General features: G+C 41.3%; 1 protein-coding gene and 1 long non-coding RNA gene across 2 annotated transcripts; one reads left to right on the top strand and one right to left on the bottom strand.

Annotated features, from left to right (window-relative positions):
• The first annotated feature begins 11224 nt into the window (after positions 1-11224).
• On the top strand, positions 11225-12171 carry LOC142399486 (uncharacterized). Its single transcript, XR_012772871.1, has 3 exons — positions 11225-11296; positions 11395-11549; positions 11766-12171. It is a non-coding gene; the product is annotated as an uncharacterized LOC142399486 (long non-coding RNA).
• LOC142399485 (uncharacterized) lies at positions 11301-21476 on the bottom strand. Its single transcript, XM_075484196.1, has 10 exons — positions 15865-21476; positions 14966-15203; positions 14423-14696; positions 14158-14335; positions 13780-13856; positions 13495-13675; positions 12766-13014; positions 12471-12642; positions 12234-12382; positions 11301-12087 (listed from the first exon to the last, which is right to left on the bottom strand). The coding sequence occupies exons 3-10, from the start codon at positions 14636-14638 to the stop codon at positions 11909-11911; spliced, it is 1401 nt and encodes a 466-aa protein (XP_075340311.1). The 5' UTR covers positions 14639-14696; positions 14966-15203; positions 15865-21476; the 3' UTR covers positions 11301-11908.
• Between the last annotated feature and the right edge of the window lie 1065 nt (positions 21477-22541).

Raw genomic sequence — 22541 nt, 5'->3', positions numbered from 1 at the left:
GACATTTCTAGGGGCTGGGAGGGTTATGAAAGAGGACAAGGGCAGGAGTCTAGGCCTCCTAATAGATGGGGCGGGGGGGTTAGGGAATGGGTTGGTAAAGAGACCTTTTTTGTCTGTTTCTTATGGTTTGTTAAGTTTTTGATACCTTTTGTTATGATTTCACTCTTCTTCTGCTGCCTGCGTCTTAGAATCGACCTGATAAACTTTCTACCATCCGCTGTAACATGGCTGGCTCATTAGATGGAGGGACCACCGGTGGGCAAATGGTAAGGTTCACTTCTTTAAACACGGGGGGCTTGAATGCCGCATTAAAACGAACAAAGATTATGACTCATATCAAAAATCTGAATGCCGACGTGATACTTCTTCAGGAGACACACCTTCTAAAGTCAGATCATGGGAAGTTGAGCCGACCATGGATAGGACAAATCTTCCACTCTCAATTTAATTGTAAAACAAGAGGTACAGCCATATTAATTAAGAAAAACGTTCAATATGCCAATTTTCCCAGTAAAATTATCACAGACCCGGAAGGACGTTATACAATTGTCTCTGGTATATTATACCAGAAGCATGTAGTCTTAGCATCGATCTATGCCCCTAATTGGGATGACCAGAGCTTCTTCAATTCAGTAATATCCCTTATTCCCAATCTGGACACCCATACTTTGATTCTCGGTGGGGATTTGAATTGTGTCATTGACCCAGTTCTCGACAGATCGAGCTCCCGAATTATTCCGCCCTCAAAGATGTCACAAACTTTGTCCACCTTCATGGACCAGTTTGGCTACATTGACCCCTGGAGATTCATGTACCCATCTACTCGTCAATATTCCTTTTTCTCACACGCCCACCGCTCTTTTTCCCGCATTGACTACTTCCTAGTGGATAAAAATCTTATCTCCTCACTTACTTCTGTACAATATTTACCCATAACAGTCAGGGCCGTAACCAGGATTTTTCAAATACCGAGGTCAAATATTGCGATAGATCTTATTTGACAAAAAAAACATCCTAATATGGTGACTTTTTAAAATACAGTTTGGAAATGTGAATAAACAGAGGTAAATCACAAGACCATCGAGGAGGTGAATATGTAGGTGAACAAGTTTATTATAACAATGTGATCACAAAAGTAGAGTATTTGAGTGAGTGAGTGAGACTCAGTTCTTCCCCTTTCTTCCTCTACTGACTCTCTCTCTTCAACTCCCTCATTCTCATCCTCTCCTGTGTCATCTGTTTTAAAATATCAGCATCACCATTAATATTATTGTTATTATTAATATTACATTATTATTATTATTACTATTGTCACCATCATCACCATGCATGTGCATGACCCACTAAAAGGTCAAATGAATGAGTTGGGTTATTGGTCTAACCGATGTGCAAAATTTTAGACACCATTTGCAATAAAATCCAAATGGTTCATTAGGGAAAATGCAATCATTTTACCTAAGTAACTGGTTGAATCCACCCACTAAATTAACATCGTAGAATGTGCCAAACAGACCACAAGATGTTGGCTGTATTTTAGATGTATAGTCTCAATTCAATCCATTCACTCAACACAGAGAAGACAGAGGTATCATGCTGGGCCTGACAACTAGCTAAATGCTGGTAAAACTTGGCTTCATAATGCACCATGAGCAGCACAACTAACCTCAAGATTGTGTCATATGAGAGAGTACACGGGGTATTTCATTCTGTTATTTTGCCCCGTGTGCATCATCAATTGTTTTAAGTAAAATGAAAAATATAAGTTTCTGACCCAGTTTCTATTAGTCTGCTTTATTTACATGTAGGAAGCCATATAGCACTGAACAAAACTGTAGCTAGTGAGGCTGAATGACCACTAGCCACAGTTGGCACAAAACTGTCAAGCCCTGATTAAAAAAAAAAAGTTAGCTTAACAGCCCAAGCCGTGTCACGATTCCCAATAATTTCATTACAGGTCGCTACTTTTTTTTTTGGAAAATCGAATTGAGAGAGAGATTTGTGTGCAGTGTGTTTGTGCCGACTGGAAAACAAAATCCTAACCAAGGGGCTTTGTGACTGTTGCTTGAAATGCTGAGGACAATGATCTAGCATCCTCCTATTCCTAGCCGCGCTTTGAACGCATATGAACATTATGAACAGTCACTCATTCTCACTGGCGATTGGCGAAATGAACTCACCTCCTTCTCTCTTTCTTTTCCCCTGCCCAGTTGGCTTTCCAAAGCTGAGTTTAGTTTGTTTAGTAGATTTCTTCATCTTGCTTCCATTTCCTAGCTGACTTTCGCGTCAAAGCGCGTAATATGATAAACATGTTTCCAATGTCGGGTGGCGTAAAAAAAAAAAAAAAAAAAAAGTCGGGTGGCGTTTTTCCGCTCAGTTTTAAAATATAACGTGATGATAAAGGGATTATGTGGACTTTATTTTCAGAAAAACAAATGAGAATGCATGCTGATCTTTCCACCAATCAAAGTCAGAACGATTTTCATCTTATATTAATTTGACATTTCTCTGAATAAAAAAAATAAATAAAAAAATAAATAAAAAAACCGGGGAAAATACCGAGGTCATGACCTGTGTGTCCTCAATGCTGGTTACGGCACTGATAACAGTTTCAGATCACTCAGCTGTAGTACTAGATCTTCGTTTTGACCTAAAACCCAAACATTTTAGGTTTTGGCGCCTCGACCCTCTTTTACTTAAAGAAGAAAATTTTTATAATTATATTTCTGACTCAATCGCAGTCTTTTGCGACAACAACAAAAATAAAGAGACCACACCGTCATTATTATGGGATACCCTGAAGGCTTTTCTCAGAGGCAAGATAATTTCATACGCATCCTATGCTAATAAACGACGCAGAATGCGTAAGGAAGAACTAGAAAAATTAATCGCAGACTTGGACAGATCGCTAGCAGTAACAAATACCTCGGACTTGTATAAAGAGAGACTGAGACTTAAGACGGAACTTGATTTGCTCCTTTCAGCAGAAGCTGAACGACTACTTCTCCGTTCCTATGGATCACTATATGAGCACGGTGACAAAGCTGGGCGCCTCCTCGCTCATCAGCTAAAAGCTAGACAAGCAGCCAACCAAATTATCCAAATTAGAGATGAATCAGGCACAGTAGTGACCGACCCAATCAAAATTAATACCTCATTCAATTCATTTTATCGTAAATTGTACAAATCGGAATCCCCCGGCGATGAAACCCAAATGGACGTCTTCTTTCAAAAACTAGACTTACCAAGAGTTTCAGCCGATGACAATCAGACGCTGGATGCTCCTTTGACACTCCCTGAGATAAAAGAAGCAATAAGCTCAATGAATAGTGGCAAATCACCGGGCCCTGACGGGTACCCCGTTGAGTTTTATAAGCGATTTTCTAACCAGCTGGCCCCTCTACTTCTGGAGATGTTCAACTATTCACACAACCATGGCTCTCTACCAGCCACTTTAATGCAAGCCTCCATTTCCCTCATCCATAAAAAAGACAAGGACCCTCTAAACTGTGCATCATATAGGCCAATTTCCCTCCTCCCAGTAGATGTGAAAATACTTGCAAAAATTTTAGCTCGTCGCTTGGGACCTATTATGCCTTTAGTCATCTCGGACGACCAAACGGGGTTCATTGGTGGGAGGCAATCCTTTTCCAATGTCAGAAGACTTCTGGGCGTTGTAGCAGTCACAGTGCCGTGTGGATTAAGAGTTTTTCAAACTTTGACAAAACCAACATTCCTGTGGGGGATGTTTACGTATGTGGATATAAACCAGATCTTCATTTTCTTTCCACAAAGGAAAAAGAGACAGAAACTGCCTAATTTACAACACCCTTAAGAGCTTTTGGGGAGTCGAACTCACTCTTGGAAAAGTGGGACACTTACTATCTTATCTAGACCATAACTCGAAAGTTGACACTTTAACACCCCTTTTCACCAGCAAACCGACCAGATGGCTACACACGAACTGAGAAGACTCACTTTTAGTCGAATCTTAAAACTATATTAAATGTGTTTGATAACCGTGTACAATTTCTTTCAGGTTTCCAGCTTGATCACAAGACGCATATAGAGACAATTTGTACGATTCTGGCTTAAATATTGACAAAGAACTGATTTTGGTGGAAAATGCCCAACCTGCCTGATGGAACCACATTGCCCCCTAGTGGTCTGCAGTGTTGATTAGTTGAACATTTAAATCCCAGAGGACTCAGTAAAATGGACAATGTATATGCAACAATTTAACTTTTAACGATGTCCCTTCGGTATCTATTTGGTATTTGTTTAGTGTCCCCATTGTTAACACAGAAATTAGCATTGTATGGCTCACTATTCATATGTCACGATTTCATAGATATTCATCTGAATTTTGAAAGTCATAATTGTCTTTATCATGTGTGTTATTTTGATGTCTTTATATTACAAGTCTATGTTATATCTTTAATCTGCATATCTTAACAAGATGTGGTGTTTTCACAATCACTGAGACAAATGTTCTATGAGATGGGAGTAATGGAGAAATAAGAGTTTTCTTTGTCTAAATCCAGAAATCCCCATATAGCACAGATCACCTTACACAGACATGCACACAGTTCAAGCATGTCATTGGCTGAAAAAGTAGTGTAAGCCCCGCCTCCGAGAGTCAAAACCCGGAACCCGCGGAAAACACACTCTCTCTGGCTCTCTGTCTCTCGCTAGTTCTCTCGTTTGCTGGCTCGCTTCAGGCGTCTGCTCTCTTGCTTCTTGCCTCTTGTTCCAGAAGGGTTCCAACCCAGAGTTTCAGAAGGAGATTTGAGCAGAGAACAGCTGCTCAGAGACTTTTAGAGATGGTTTAAGCAGAAGAGAAGAGCTCGCCGGAGTTTGGGAGTTTTCCCATAATCTCAGGAGAGAGCGGAAGGACGTGTGGATAACGATGCAACGGACGACCGGAGGAGACCCTCCAGAACCCAGTGAGACCCCGGAGACGAGAAAGAAAGACCCGAACAAAGAAACAGATTGAAATACTCTGAAGATGCACGTTTTACGTGTTTTTGTTCGTCCCTCGCCATCCACGTCCTTCTACGTCGCACGTCCTAACCTCCGCTGTTTCACGCCATCATCACCTTTTCCTACCAAGAAGCCAACTCCAAGCAACCTTTTATTAATCTTCTGTGAACTTAAGTTCACTTCATCAGAGAAGCAACGGACCCACTGACACTCAAAAGATTCGATCAGCTAACCACAGTCCTCGGCACCATCGTTTCGGTTTCCCGGTGAAAGAAGCAACTGAGAAGTCCGCTAAAGTCAGCCACCACAGCCAGGAAGGCCCAGAGAGCGGAAGAGAAATCCCCTCGGACCCGCGTGGCCGCTGCCGTGGTCCGAACCGGCTAAGCACAGTAAGACCGACCCGTTTTCACCTTAAAGTGGGTTTGATGGATGTCTCGAGGCTTTCACAGAATGATAAATTAATCCGAAATGTCAGTATTTAGATTCAAATAGTCAGCCAACCCAAACTATTTGAATAAATCCAGTAACTCTCCATTCCCCATATTTTATTTTATATTCACTAAGCGTTGTATATAATCACCCATATTCCATGCATCTCCTGTTTGTTTAAAGGTTCATGTCTAAGATCATATCATTGTAATAAACAGCTCATATATCTATATATATGTTATAATCACAGATTGCGTCGTATGCTTTCTTTACGTAATGTCTGTCCAACCAAACGAGAACTTCACGAAAGTAGCGAGATATGAGACTGATTATTAATTGAATATTAATTTAACACCAGGATCGTAAGATTTCGAACAGTTTTCCTACCTGACTGTGACTTAAATTAAGTCAAAACCTAGGTAGGTGGTGCCCTGAATTCGAGGTAAGGTTTATTTGAGACTGTAAGAACATCTCATAAATCCTTATATTTAATACGTATATAAATACCCGGTAACGCTACATATTTTTGGTGCCCCGTGTGAGGCGTTTTACGGTAGACTGACTTACGTGAAGGAAAGCATAAACATGATATTGGCTGGTTCATTATCTGTGTGTGAGCAATGCAAGCAGTGGCTGTGTCTGTCTTTATAAACTTAGAATGACTAAAAGCACTTTATCAGAGTAATCGTGGACGCATGATAACTCTCCAAATCCGTGGGTGCGCAATATTAATTGCACACCGCAGAAGAGCAGCCAGCAGCCCAGCTGTCGCTGTTTCCTCCCAGAATAAAGATTGCATGCACAGCGCAAGAACGCTGAATTTAAAGGCCTGGCCGTAGTTGCGAGTTTCCAACACGGTTGATTTGATTTTTATGAGTATCACAAATTCAGCCGCGAGTCCCGTCGAATTTAGTCAACTCAGAGCCTCCTCAAACACAGGAGTTTTGATCCGCTGTAATCTTGCAGCCGGACATAAAAAAAGCATCAAGGTGCTATATTGAAACCCCATGAAGTGGGGGAGCGAGTTTAAACGTTGTTTAACGGAGCGTTGTGGCGCCTAAAATAAAGTAATACAGATTACTTATTGAAAGTTAAAGCTGCTGAGCTTAACTGAATGAGTCAGAGCCGTCGCTCCTGATAAAATAAATGAATAAAATAAATAAATAAAATACACACGGTCACAAAACGTGATCGCATGAATGACTTAAACAGTCAATTGTTTTTGTATTATTAAATAAACGACCGGAACGCCGTGTCTGTTGAACCCAGTTGAAAGAAAAAACTGAGGGTGTGTTTATTTTTAAAATGCTTACAAGCCCTAACTAAAATAATATACGGCAGTAGTGGACAGACCAATTTTGCTGCAGAAAAATTGAGTTGGTGACTCTATTCGTTGTTATTATCAAAGTTGGTGACTTTTAGAAGCATTCTGAACTGAGACCGCCGTGTCTCAAGCATTGTGAGTTTGGCAAAGCAGTGTTTAAAAGTTTGTGAGCAAACTACAACATCGCTTGTGCACTGTCTGTGAGAGAAGTTAACCCTCTCATTCCCCAGGGGAAATGAGGCGAATTCACTGAATCCTTGAAGGACTATCGGTGGGCGGTGCTAGAAATCGTCACCAGTGACGTCAACTCCTCACTCCCTTCTCTCAAACCCGCCCACTTGAAGCTTTTTGACATGTGAGCGCTTCGGATCACATTAAATAGGATCACAAAGAAAGCTGATCATTTTGCTTAGTACTAACGAATACCAGCTTTATTTGAATATTCTTTAATGCATTTGAATCAATTGTTTGACATAAACAGTACCAACTTTGTTATTTGGAAACATTAATTGAAGCTAATTTATCTCAAATGTGTGTCTTTCACCAAATCAGATTACCTTAACAGGAACTGATTATAAGACACTAAGGCTTAAAGAAAACAACAGCCAAGAGCTTGTATGTTCCCTTTTGTGTTAGCATTAATGTTTTCCATCTTTTTTACCATAACGGTTAATGATAAGCTTCTAAAATAAATGCATTTCTTCCAGTTTTGAGTAAAATAACACAGTCGTGTTTATTTTAACATCCTTCCTTATTTGTTTCTCAAGTAAACAAATTCAAAAGGAAGAAATTAATTTCAGGAGAACAATCCTTATTCCCAACTACCTTCATATTAACCCAACTATTTTCCCTTGTTCCAAACTCAAACTTATTTTCAGAAAGAACCCTTTCTGAGTCAAGTGAAAAACAAGATGATGGACTTAACAAAACAGTTGATACTGGGTTATGCCTTAAAGAAAAGATGCATTAAAACACCTGAAACAGAGCCAATCAGTTTAAAGCCATCGGCTGAGACAAAAGCTAAAAAGTCCAAAGAAGAATCTCTGACCAAAATGTTAAGTAGTCTAGCTGTGGTGTTCGTTAAACATGCACACCAAGTGATGGAACAAGCCGCTGACAAACTTAAAACTCGGTCACAGAAAAAGCCACAGTTTCAGGAGGAAACCAAATTCCTCCAACACCAACTTAAAGCCACTGAGAGGGCATCCAGCCAAGCTAATGCCCAAGTAACAGAGTTAACAACACAGGTTGAGAACTCAAACCAACAAATTATTCAACTCAATGAAAACAACAAAAAGCTTGAACAGCTACTTCAAAACTGCCAACAAGAGTTGATTTCAACCCAAGTCCAACTGAAGAAGGTGGACCAAGCACAAAAGCAGTCCCAGCAATCTCTACATGTGGTTCTGCAGAAAGTGCAGGATTTAACAGTCAAAGTGCCAACTGATGACAAGCATCTTAATGTTGAGCAGGAACAAATGCAGCTGTTGAAAGAACAGCTAAGCAAAGCTAAGGATGAGCAAACCGCCGCTCATCCACAGCAGGAACACCTATCAGATAAACCAGAAGGTGTTGAGATAGACCTACGTCAGTCTTTGGAGACTGGACATGAACAGGAAACACATGGTTTCCCCCAGGAAGACAGAGGGAACCCTTTTCCTGAAGTGAAAACAGCCTACAAGAGCTCAATTGTTTCACCCCCGTCTTCAACGACAACAAATTCTTTCAGATCTGAAAAGATCGTTTATGATCCAGGTAAACCGGATCAATCATTTCCTACTCTAGGACCCCACGTTCCACAAGCTCCCTCTGACGAAGAGCTTGACAAAATTGCTCGCCATGTGCCCAGATTCGAACCGACTCTTGGGACGCCACATGACACCCGAGCATATTTGGACGACATTGATTTCTTCCTGCGAAGGTTTCCAAACGCATCAGTTAACAACAAATTCTACTTGATTAAGGTTACATCTAGCCGTGAAGTCAGTAGATTCATTGAACGTCAACCCGATTACATCCGGAACGACTATACACTCCTCTGCCAAACACTCGAACGCGAGTTTTCAGACGAGCTGACCCCATCTGGCTTAACCGCTGCCATGATGGTTAAACAAGGACAGAATGAGCTGCCTCAGCAGTATTATTACCGCCTCCTCAAAGCTTATTTTGGTTTCAGCAACAAGGTAGGAATGGAGGAAGACATGAGTTTCAAAACTCTTTTCTTTCAAAACCTCCATCCAACTACCAGCTATCACTTAGGAGTTATAGCTAACCCTCACACTGCTACCATTCAGCAGCTACGTGAATGGGCCAGTCTAGGTTTCCAAAAACATAGACAAGCTAAACAGCCAGAACCCATCACCACACAGACCCAGAACCCTGGTTCTTGGTCCCCAGAGTTAGAAGTGGGACAAAGTGGCAGACCTCCAGCAGAGGTCCCCCACTGGCCACATTCTCAACGGCCTAAGAAAGGCTCCAAACACAACTATTCCAAATCCTCATGGCCCAGCCATGACCCAACTCACTGCCACAGTGAAAACCACAGTGTTCATTCAAACCCGCAAAAAGACATGTCTTTTCAAAATCGACATGACCAGCAATCTGTTCAAAACCGCAACTGCAATTATAGACTTCGGTCTCGCTATAAACCATCACACACTGCATGGTCACAACCATCACCAGATCAGAAAACAACTGAGATGAGCAGAGTCATCGACAAGGACCACATCAAAGCTCAGCAATGGTCTAGTGAAATAAGTGCCATCAGTCAAGATGATATCGATAGCCTGAAAAGTCTGCTACTAAAAGAAAAGAAAAAGTTCAGAACCCAACCGTGCTAACAGAGACTTAGAAATGCTAGCCTGTTCCTGGAGGTAGGACCATACACTCCAACAAACATTCTAGTAACCCCGAATACCAAACCTTTAACCATAGCTAACTCTTAAAGGAAGCAAAGAAGCTTACTCTCAAAATATCACTTACCTAATCACGATAAAACTACTCCGTAGTATCATGATGCCTCAAGATTGAATCCAGGACACCTCAGTGTTCAAAACTTCAATTTTCAAGTCTATCATCATCTGGTGACACACTCAACTTACCTTATTTCACCCATGTGACATCTACAAATGGGGGAAACTGGTCTATAACTGAATTAAAAGCAAAATTAGCAGTGAAATACTGACAACAGCTCTCACCATGGATCCTTTAGTTAGAATATCACTCGTTGCTACTGTACAGTGAAGCCCTGTCCAGGACCGCCGCCGCGACAAATATGTTACACATTACTGTTCGTATAAGTCCTGCGAATATGCTCACACTCAGGTAGTAAACGTGCTCATTTCCTAACTATTAAGAAATACCACATCCTAGATCATGACCCTAACATGAGTAAAATTCTCCCCTAACATTGATCTTTTTCCAAAAGAAATCTGCATGCTTTTACTAGGATTTTCCATTTGAAATTATATAGGCTTAGAAACCTTTACTTATGAACATTATCTTTAGCTATTAGACATTTGCTACGTAGGTTAGGTAAGCTTAACAAAATTACGTTTATAGCCATTGTACGTTTATAGCCATTGTTGTGTCAGAATTGTATTAGGTTGTCTCGAGACACCCACCATAACCCTCTTGAGAGTCCTAGCAACCACCAGGCTCGGACACACTGGACTTCTTCACCTGCGATTCGGATCAGCCACGAGTTCAGATCCGATTCGAATGGGGGAATGTAGCAGTCACAGTGCCGTGTGGATTAAAGATCCTATGACATGAAAATAAATGGAGGCTTTTATATATTTTTAGAGGCTTTAGTGGTCCCCTTATACTGTATTATACTGTATATAGGCAACATTCTGCCTTGGTGCAGAATTACAGCCAGTCCCAAAATGAGTTTTTCTTAGGATCCTCAGAATGAGCTGTTTAGGGCCTGCAGCTTTAAATGCAAATTAGGAGGAGAAAGACGGGGCAAAGCGGAGGGTGGGGGTGTGGCCTTACTTCCGCCCTTGGTACCATGCGCAAATGCGTTGTGAATCGCTATGGCACGTAGAACAGCAGTCGTTCAAGCTTTTCAATTTGACCCAGAGTCTGATCCAGATGGAGAAGAAGTTGAAGAAGTTGAAAATCAGCGACTACAGCAGGACGTCTCTGAATGGTTAGTTAAGTATTTCGCCGTTAATTTAGTTTGTTTTGCTTATGTGTTGTTACAGATATTATCATGTGGGCTTAGCTACCTATGCTGAAGTAGTTGTATGTCTAGTTATATCAGTAATCTTTGTCATAAAAAAGAGCTATGCAGCCTTCACATCCATGTAAATCATGTTGCACATTACTCATGATTTATTCCTGAAGATAAATGTTCACCGTATGAAAAATAATATTTGATTTACTCCAGAGCACATTTGATGTTTACTTACTCAACAGCCACAAGCTAGACACTAACAAGCCATTATACCTTTTTATGTTGTTTATATCCACCTAAATTTTTTACATAGGTGCCATTGTGGAAAATGTGCAACTATGCCCACAGAAGTGGAGAATATTTGCTGCCTTGAGATACCACAGGTAACATTCTCACCACCTCACTGGAAAATAATTTGTCTCTTCTTTCGGCAACTAATTTTGCTAATAAATGTCACTTACCGTTTCTAATTCTAAAAAAGGTTACTACACGACTTCGGGAGGTCGAAGAACAGCTCCCATGCATGGTAGACCATCCTGGATTGGAGCCTGTCTGCCTAAATGTCTACTCACTTCAAAATGCCAGCCAAATATACAGAGCAGACTATGGTCCTCTACAGTTCAGAGAAATACACCGGTAAATTGTGCATTGTTAGATAAGTTAATAACAGAAGTTTAGAGTTTTGACTTTGTATTCCAATAATTTATTTATTTTTGTACAGCGAGGGATGGGGTGGGGGGGGGACACACAAAACAGACCGAATATGATCCATTGGTGCATAGAATTATTTTTTCACACACACAATGATACATTCAGAATTTAATATCTAAAATTTCTGAATCAATTGTTCAGTCGCTACAGGTATCTGTCCTGTCGCAGTTTTGTGAGCTGGTGCTGGGGCTTCTTGGGACGCAGAATCCGGGTTGTAATTCCAGCCTGTGTGGTCCTGCGCATCCGCTCGGAGTTTCCTGATGAGGAAGGCCACTATGTTGGGTTTAAACGGCCCCCTGTTTGAACCTTGAAACAAAGCTGGCAATGACCTCCTCCTTGTCCGGCCTCTCATACTGCGCTGATAAGTTTTCTGGGACAGAGATGGCCAACAGCGCATCGTTGTATGGTGTCGGGTTAAAAAAGACTTCATCGAAGATTAGGTCCATCATGTCAGAAACATAACCTGTATCATAAAGCACAAGCAATATCTCCATTTAATTGGTTGAGTTTTGTTTTTACTGTGCATTTGTATGTAATCCATTTTTCTTCGAGAGAAATAAATGTTAATATTCCAAACAATGTGTCATTTTAATTGATTTGAACCATTACCAAAGGTCGCCTTCGTCTTTACTGGTTTAGCTCTGCACTCTCCCTTCCGAGACTTTGGAAAGGAGAGTTTAAAGAGGGGTACACCTTCCTCCGTTTCGGCCTGTGGTCGATCCGCATTTTCATTGAAATGCATAGCAGCCAGGTAGAGTCTGGAAGGACAAGATAAAAATATTTGTTCATATTGACAGATATTTTAAACTAAAATTCCTAAAAGTATTGAGTAAAGATTTGTTTTACCTGCACAGCATTCCAATAAAGGGAAACACTACATTTTTTGGAGCAAAACGAAGGATGACTGCATGGAAAGCCTCCAAAGATGACGTTTGGTGGTGGGGGCTCAGTTTTTCCACATCCTTCAGCGTTCTTTTCTTTGTCAGCAGAGACTCCAACTTGTAGAAAGCTGGAGTTGCTGCAAACAATAACAAAATATCTTATTAGAAAACAATACAGTAACAAATATCACAGCAATGACCTCGTTGTTTGCTTGTCTGTTTGCTGTTTTAACATTTTGCCTGCATATTGGTTGAGATACCTGCTTGGAGCCATTTCTTTTTGTCCGTTGTTGTGCGGATTGCATGCTCACACTTGGGGTAAAGAGGATTCTCATGCGTGTGGATATCTTGCACATGGTTGAGGATCGCGTTCCACTTGGCAATTCTCTCTGGCCCTGAGGTTGAATTAGCTGCAGTCCAGTATATGTGGTTGTTGATGCTTTTCATCCACTTGTTCAGTTTCTCACAGTCTTTCATCTTACATAGGACTTCCAGTTTCTTTGAAATTCCTAAAATGAAAGCAAACAACATTCCACTTAGTAAAGAGTAAGAGTGACAACTATGCTGTAGCAATTCAAAAACAATTTCAAAGCATTTGATAATATTGACTCATAATGTCAGCATTTGACTGTCCAACATCACTGCTGTCAATTTTTCTGATGACACAGCAGTAGTTGACCTAATTTCTAAGAACAATGAGCAGGCTTACTTGAATGAGGTAGATAGACTTTCAAACTGTTGCCAAGACAACAACCTACTCCTATTGTTACCAAGACTAAGGAGATATATATAGATTTCAGGCAATATCAGCAGAAAGTCTACCAACCAGTCCAGATTAACGACTCTGAGGTGGAAAGAGTAGATCTTGGTGTTGATATTTCTGAACATCTGACTTTGACCAAACATGTTGATTCACTGGTGAACGCCAGCGTCTTTTCCACCTCAGATGCCATAAGTACTTTAGGTTACCTGAAAACCTGAATAGTTACCTTTTGCGAAGTGCCACACATCGTAGTACTGGGTGATGTTTCTCTCCCTGAGGAACTTTTGAACTTGAGGATGACGATCGGTGACAATGCAATCCAGTTTGACGTCACGCGACTCGAGCAAGGCCAGACTCCTCGTCAGGCCCTCTTTCTCCATATAGCAGCTACCACCAACCTCGTTGCTCTGTCACCACAGAAAAAAAACACATTAGTAGACAATGTATTATGGACCTTGATTTTTAAATTACAACAAATAACCCCTTTACAGAGTCAATTTCAACAACTCACCTGGACCAACTGAATGTCCACAACGGTGTTAGTTTGGAGATCCATCATGGTGTAACTCCCATATTTTGCAGAGTGACCTGTTAAAAATTGGGTTTAAATAATGACACTTGGAATCACTATTCAATACATATTATGTATTCTTATATTTAGGTGCAATTCATAACTTCACATAACAACACACTGCTTAGAGCCATCAGACCTGGTCCCTGGCTTTTGTGTGTCTCAGAGCCAGCACTATTACACTCTGATTGCTGGCCTTTGGCTACAGATAGTTGGAGCTAAAGACCTTGATAAAACCACCCCCTGCCTGCTGTCATTCCTTTGAACTTCAAACAATATCACTGTACAAAATACAATACTTCAGTCAAGTAACAATACCTGGAGAATGAGCCCTCATGTCACCACCGAGTATGACTTTTTCCTCCCGAGTAAGCCGCTGCAGATTCACATCCTGTGTGACTTTCCAGTGGTGAATAACTGCAGGTTCAATGAAGGCTCTGGCATGCCGGCGAAATGTTTCATACCGAAACAACTCCAGCTTCATTGCCTTGAAGACCTGGGTGTGGAGGGGAGAAATAATACATGTAATTTGATATAAATACAAGTATTTCAGTTACGGTATCTACAGTTGCACATACTTTACCTTTTCTATTTGTATGAAAGATGCACCACTCAGGTACACAGCGGCAGAAAGGTGCAGGTTTCCAGCTGGCGTGCTACCCAGGATAGGCTGGCTATTCCATTGTCTTCTAAATGTGCAGTGGGGACACCGCTGCTTCACAGACAGGAATGTCCCCAGCCTTTGAGTCTTCACATCACATGCCCGTGTGCAGACCGGACATGCATTAAACAACTGCATGATGCAGTTCTCGTACACTATGTACTTCTTGATGTGTGTGGAAGTGGAGGACTCCTCTCTATATAAAACCACAAAGAAAGCAAAACACATTTTGAGTTGATCAGATTGAGCTTTCATCTGGACAGTACTTTAAACCAGCACACTCCTTGAAGCCAGATGAATAATCTGTATGCACATAAATAATCCTAAAAGTAATGCTATAAACAACAACAGTCTCGCTGAGACCAATCCTTCATGTTGGAATGCCATACAATTAAAAAAAAATTATGAAAGTTCTCACAATCCCTACATTTTCTTCACACTCACACACAGATAATGATAACTTACAGCCTCAGTGTAGAGTTTTCGGACGCTGTGACAGAGTCTGCAGGGTCATAAGTGGAATCCTGTCCCTTTGGGGTATCCACTAAAGAGCTTCCCTCCAATGCATCATCTTCCTGCTCCTCCTCAAGATCCAATCGAGGTCTTTTGGATGGTCTCTTTACTGGTGTTGATGACAGGAACAAAGGGTCTACATTGGACGTCCCAACACCAAAGTCTTTGCAGGAGACAGTTGCCTGGACACCTGCAACAAATATCACCATTGTACCGTCAGGATGTATGTTTGTTTGATATGTCAAGTCATTCATGTGTATGACATATGATGTATTCATACAGTGACAGCACTCTTCTAACCCAATTTCACATGTGGGACAATAAAGTTAATCTCATCTTATTGAAGGTGGCTAGAACATACCTTCACTTCTTTCTTTTTTTTACTTTATTGCCAATAACGTATAGGCAATACAAACAAACACACCACACAGAAACAGACAAATAATAATAATAACAATATTATACATAAAACACACATATACAAATAAAATTGAAAATTAAAATAAAATTAAAATAAAAATACATTAGAAAAAAAAAGGTTCACCTTGATTGCAAGCTTATGTTACATTCGTCTTATACAATTATATGCTTAACCAATATAAAGAATGACAGGTGTCCATCTCCTAAGGAAAAGGGGTAATTTTAACTGTAGAACTGTCATATTTTCCATCACTTGGACTTGATTACACCTCTGTCTCCATTGAGCCACTGTATGAGGCTCAGGCTGCATCCAACGCATTGTAATAATTTTTCTTGCGATCATTAGTAAGACATGCAAAATATAACACTGGTCTTTAGTAAAGTTTTGTTCTGTTGTTTTCTCAAGCAAAATAAATACAGGGTCAAAATACCTTCACTTCTGATGTGGGCCTTCAAAGTCCTAAAGGATAGCTGTGTGGCTACAGTATGTGTTTCCAGTTGGTCTGTCTGGCAGGCAACATCCCTTGAGAGAGGCAGCTGAATAAAAGCACTTGATGTGCTGGCCTGTGTAGATACAACAAGGTCAAATTAGTACAAGTTATTACTTTGTATATCTTCCAAATGCAAGTTTGAAGACTTAGCCCTATGCTAATCGCGAGTTTGACATTCTCAGCTGATTGCTCTGGTTTGCAAAGATGGACGTAGTGCTAGTCATTTTAATCAGGGGAAAGGCAGATATCGTGCGCGCCATAACACCAACAGCAGGACGGCTATCAAAACAACAAATAAGTACACAACACTGGCGTTACAGTAAATGAGGTGTCCACTCGCATACCTCATGCTATTTACTGTTACATTAGCGACAGTAGCTGCATTAGCTATTAGCTGCAGAGCTAACGATACTTTCAGGACACTTTCTTGTGGTAACAAGCTATTTAACTATACTGTACATACATAAAAGCAAGACAATTATAGAGCGTTAAATTACTTACTTGTCCGAGGTCTGTAGTTGGGCCAAAGAGAGTTGGTACTGATCCAGGGTTCATTTTAAGACGATCGGCAAGGCCAGCTCGGTATTGGCCCAAGTTTTGGAAACAATCCTCCGTGAAATGTTTGGCGCACACATACACAAATCTCTTCTGTTCTTTTGTCACTTTCCCAGAAAAAACAAAATCTGACCACTGGCTCTTTAGGGGTTCTGATGCAGGAGCTTTAAAAAGATTTTTTAGATCCGTTGTACATCCATGTACAGAGCAAATGTTATGCTTTCGATCAGCCATGGTGTGTTAGATATCCTACGCAGAAAAATCAAGATGGCGTTGCGCAGACTTTCAACTGATTTTACAATGAGCTGGCCAAAGAGCTGTGGGCGGGGAAAGGCAGTTTATTGGCTCTGGGTGGAAACAACCTCCACGTCATAAGCGGGCACACGTCATAAGCGGCGGCTTTCTCGATCAGGCCTTCTGCATGGTCACATTTCCAAAGGCAGAGAATAATTTCCAGTGCATGGTTTAGGTCTATCGTCATTTTTAGACACTGGGGGACCGCAGGCAGGCTAGAGGAACTCATATTAATGTTAAACAACCTTAAAAAGTGAAAATTTCATGCCATGGGACCTTTAAGAGTTTTTCAAACTTTGACAAAACCAACATTCCTGTGGGGGATGTTTACGTATGTGGATATAAACCAGATCTTCATTTTCTTTCCACAAAGGAAAAAGAGACAGAAACTGCCTAATTTACAACACCCTTAAGAGCTTTTGGGGAGTCGAACTCACTCTTGGAAAAGTGGGACACTTACTATCTTATCTAGACCATAAATCGAAGTTGACACTTTAACACCCCTTTTCACCAGCAAACCGACCAGATGGCTACACACGAACTGAGAAGACTCACTTTTAGTCGAATCTTAAAACTATATTAAATGTGTTTGATAACCGTGTACAATTTCTTTCAGGTTTCCAGCTTGATCACAAGACGCATATAGAGACAATTTGTACGATTCTGGCTTAAATATTGACAAAGAACTGATTTTGGTGGAAAATGCCCAACCTGCCTGATGGAACCACATTGCCCCCTAGTGGTCTGCAGTGTTGATTAGTTGAACATTTAAATCCCAGAGGACTCAGTAAAATGGACAATGTATATGCAACAATTTAACTTTTAACGATGTCCCTTCGGTATCTATTTGGTATTTGTTTAGTGTCCCCATTGTTAACACAGAAATTAGCATTGTATGGCTCACTATTCATATGTCACGATTTCATAGATATTCATCTGAATTTTGAAAGTCATAATTGTCTTTATCATGTGTGTTATTTTGATGTCTTTATATTACAAGTCTATGTTATATCTTTAATCTGCATATCTTAACAAGATGTGGTGTTTTCACAATCACTGAGACAAATGTTCTATGAGATGGGAGTAATGGAGAAATAAGAGTTTTCTTTGTCTAAATCCAGAAATCCCCATATAGCACAGATCACCTTACACAGACATGCACACAGTTCAAGCATGTCATTGGCTGAAAAAGTAGTGTAAGCCCCGCCTCCGAGAGTCAAAACCCGGAACCCGCGGAAAACACACTCTCTCTGGCTCTCTGTCTCTCGCTAGTTCTCTCGTTTGCTGGCTCGCTTCAGGCGTCTGCTCTCTTGCTTCTTGCCTCTTGTTCCAGAAGGGTTCCAACCCAGAGTTTCAGAAGGAGATTTGAGCAGAGAACAGCTGCTCAGAGACTTTTAGAGATGGTTTAAGCAGAAGAGAAGAGCTCGCCGGAGTTTGGGAGTTTTCCCATAATCTCAGGAGAGAGCGGAAGGACGTGTGGATAACGATGCAACGGACGACCGGAGGAGACCCTCCAGAACCCAGTGAGACCCCGGAGACGAGAAAGAAAGACCCGAACAAAGAAACAGATTGAAATACTCTGAAGATGCACGTTTTACGTGTTTTTGTTCGTCCCTCGCCATCCACGTCCTTCTACGTCGCACGTCCTAACCTCCGCTGTTTCACGCCATCATCACCTTTTCCTACCAAGAAGCCAACTCCAAGCAACCTTTTATTAATCTTCTGTGAACTTAAGTTCACTTCATCAGAGAAGCAACGGACCCACTGACACTAAGAAGATTCGACCATCTAACCCCAGTCCTCGGCACCATCGTTTCGGTTTCCCGGTGAAAGAAGCAACTGAGAAGTCCGCTAAAGTCAGCCACCACAGCCAGGAAGGCCCAGAGAGCGGAAGAGAAATCCCCTCGGACCCGCGTGGCCGCTGCCGTGGTCCGAACCGGCTAAGCACAGTAAGACCGACCCGTTTTCACCTTAAAGTGGGTTTGATGGATGTCTCGAGGCTTTCACAGAATGATAAATTAATCCGAAATGTCAGTATTTAGATTCAAATAGTCAGCCAACCCGAACTATTTGAATAAATCCAGTAACTCTCCATTCCCCATATTTTATTTTATATTCACTAAGCGTTGTATATAATCACCCATATTCCATGCATCTCCTGTTTGTTTAAAGGTTCATGTCTAAGATCATATCATTGTAATAAACAGCTCATATATCTATATATATGTTATAATCACAGATTGCGTCGTATGCTTTCTTTACGTAATGTCTGTCCAACCAAACGAGAACTTCACGAAAGTAGCGAGATATGAGACTGATTATTAATTGAATATTAATTTAACACCAGGATCGTAAGATTTCGAACAGTTTTCCTACCTGACTGTGACTTAAATTAAGTCAAAACCTAGGTAGGTGGTGCCCTGAATTCGAGGTAAGGTTTATTTGAGACTGTAAGAACATCTCATAAATCCTTATATTTAATACGTATATAAATACCCGGTAACGCTACAGCGTCATTCATTCTCCATCCTCCCCTAATGATCCAGAGGTGGTTATATCACTTGACGGTGAGAAGGCCTTCGACAGGGTGGAATGGCCCTACCTCTTCTCTTCCTTGCAGCAATTTGGGTTTAACACCTGCTTTATTTCTTGGATTAAATTATTGTACTCCTCTCCCCAGGTGTCAGTATGCACGAATACACAGCGCTCTGATCCTTTCCCCCTCTACCGTGGCACACGCCAAGGGTGCCCCCTCTCTCCACTGTTGTTCGCGCTTGCCATCGAGCCATTGTCCATAGCATTGAAATCAGAAGGAGGGTTCAAAGGAATAAGGAGGCATGGAGAGGAACATCGGGTTTCGTTGTATGCTGATGACCTGCTCCTATATGTAAGCGATCCCCTGTCAAGCCTTCCACCTATAATCTCAATACTGGACTCTTTCAGCGTATTTTCCGGGTATAAACTGAACATCACCAAAAGCGAGTGTTTCCCAATAAATCAATTGGCCACAGAAATTCCAACTCACCTTATACCATTCAAAACCGCTGCGGTAGGCATAAAGTATCTAGGAATAATAGTCACACGATCTATGCGCACACTGAAAGAACAGAACTTCTCGGTACTGACAGCAGCAGTCAAACAAGATCTTCAAAGGTGGAACCGCTTACCCCTGTCTCTAGCAGGTAGAGTCCAAACAGTAAAAATGAATATCTTACCAAGATACCTTTACCTCTTCCAGTGCCTACCAATCTACCTCCCTCGATCGTTTTTTAATCTTATCGACAGCATCATATCCACATTCATCTGGGCAGGTAAACGAGCCAGAGCAAATAAATCCTTACTCCAGAGGAGCAGATCATCAGGCGGCTTGGGATTACCCAATCTCCTTGGCTACTATTGGGCGGCTAACGCACAAAAGATATTGCTCTGGTTCACCTCACCTCAACATAGTTGGTGTCAGTTGGAGGCAAACTCATGCTCCACATCCCTCCGGGACTAGTATGCGGCACCCTCCCCCTTTCTCTCGCAAATTTTACATCTAACCCCATTGTAACTAATACATTAAAAATTTGGATTCGAATCAGGAAACGGTTTGGATGGCTCTCTCTACCTCAAAGTACACCACTTTGTAATAATCACCTATTTGTACCAGCCAGGATTGACTCGCGCTTTGCAGCTCTGGAAAATAAAGGCCTGAGATGCCTGAGAGACTTATACATTGACGGACTGTTCGCCAGTTTCAACCAACTACGCTCGACCTTTGGACTAGGTAATACAGACTTTTTTCGCTTTTTCCAACTTCGTGACTTTGCACGAACCTACTCTCCTCGGTTCCCTCAAGCCCCACCCCTCAGCGGTATAGACTTAGTACTCCAGGCTAAGTCTCTGCCTAAGGGTCACGTCTCATTTCTTTATAACTTCTTAACACCAACAAATGATACATCTGTAAATAAGAGCAGGGCTGACTGGGAATCCGAACTCCAGATAAGCATTTCTGATGCTCTATGGAAAAAAGCGTTAGAAGCTGTTAACTCCTCCTCTAGCTGCGCCAGACTTTCTGTTATCCAATTTAAAGTACTCTTTAGACTCCACTATAGCAGAGACAAACTCTTCAAACTTTATCCAGACAGTACTACTGAAGCTTGTGAGAGATGCTCTCAGACGTCCTGCAACCTAGCACACATGTTCTGGACATGATCTAAACTGTCTAACTACTGGCAATCATTTTTTAAATCTATTTCTGACATCCTAGGAATATCTGTTAGTCCTTCGCCACAGATAGCTATTTTCGGAGTGCCTCCCGATGGACTCGTAACCACATCTTTGCAGAAAAATGTCATAGCTTTCGCGTCCTTGATCGCACGCAGGAAAATTCTCCTCCTATGGAAATCTTCCCAACCACCCTCCTTTAAATCTTGGCTACACGATTTATTATTTCTACTGAAATTGGAGAAAATCAAATTCAGCCTTAGAGGCCGCCCCGAGAAGTTTCTCTCACACTGGAAACCGCTACTTGACTATATTGATAAACTCCCTGCAACTGAAATATCCCCCTGATTCTTTACCCATACCTTGCCCGGTCCACCCCCCACCCCTTAGATTTGATTCTCTGGGAACAGCGGGCTGATCTACTGAATATGCAGACGCAGGCAGCAAACAAACAAAAGTGTTATGTTGCAATCCTCGTTTTTTCCCCCCCCCCTTTTTTTTTTTTTTTTTTTTAAATATATATATATATATATATATATATATATTTATAATTTTTTTTTATTATTTTATTTTATTTTATTATTTTTTTTTTCTCTGCCTACTTTATTCACTTACTTAACTGAAGGTAACCATGTTTATGTTTTGTCTTTGATTTTGGTTTCGTTCTTTTTGTTTTTTCTCACACTGTTATCCAGCTCAACTGGGTACACCAACCTGTTTATATAAAGTAATAAGGGTCTCATGGATGGGTGGGATGGGTGTTGGGTTATGCAGAAAAACGAAAATGTGACTCTTTTGATGTATTGTTTACTGCAACTGTGAATAAATAAAAATATTATTAAAAAATATATATATATAAAAAAAAGATGTTCTGGTAAACCATTTGACGACTCAAAGGGAAAGCAAGGGCCTTCCCAGGTTGCGCTTGACCTGGGTGGAGAACTGCTGACACAAACTGAGGATATTTTCACGTAGTGGAAGGAGCACTTGACTAGCTCCACAATACTCCATTGAGGAGGTAGGGTCTGATGAGAAGAGGGAAGATTCGTCCATCACCTTGGCAGAAGTTGCCCTGACATACTAAAGGCTGGTGGGGTTGTCATGGCTGACAAGCCTCTTCAATGTTGTTTGGAGGTCTGGGATAATGCCTGATTTCAATTTTTAAGAAAGGGCACCGGAGGGGGAGAAAACAGGGGGATCAAACTACTCAGCCTCCTTGAGAAAGTTTACTCTAGGGTGTTGGAATGAGGCACCAACCCATTGTGGAACCTTGGATTCAGGCGGATCACCACCAATCCTGTTTGTGGCTTTCATGGATAGGATCTCAAGGCATAGTCACGGATAAGAGGGTGTTTGATTTGAGAACCTTTTTGAGGATGATGTGGTTCCGTTGGCTTCTTCAAGCCAAACCTTCAGGGCACACTGGAGCGGTTTGCAGTTGAGTGTGAAGCGGCTGGGATGAGAGTCAGCTCTTCCAAATCTGAGACCATGGTTCCGAATCGAAAAAAGGTGGTATGTTCTCTCCAAGTTGGGGAATCTTGTTCAAAAGTGATGGCAGG

The sequence above is a fragment of the Odontesthes bonariensis genome, chromosome 14 (genome assembly GCF_027942865.1).
Source record: "Odontesthes bonariensis isolate fOdoBon6 chromosome 14, fOdoBon6.hap1, whole genome shotgun sequence".
NCBI classification, from domain to species: domain Eukaryota; kingdom Metazoa; phylum Chordata; class Actinopteri; order Atheriniformes; family Atherinopsidae; genus Odontesthes; species Odontesthes bonariensis.
This window is presented reverse-complemented; position numbering and strand designations above follow the sequence as displayed.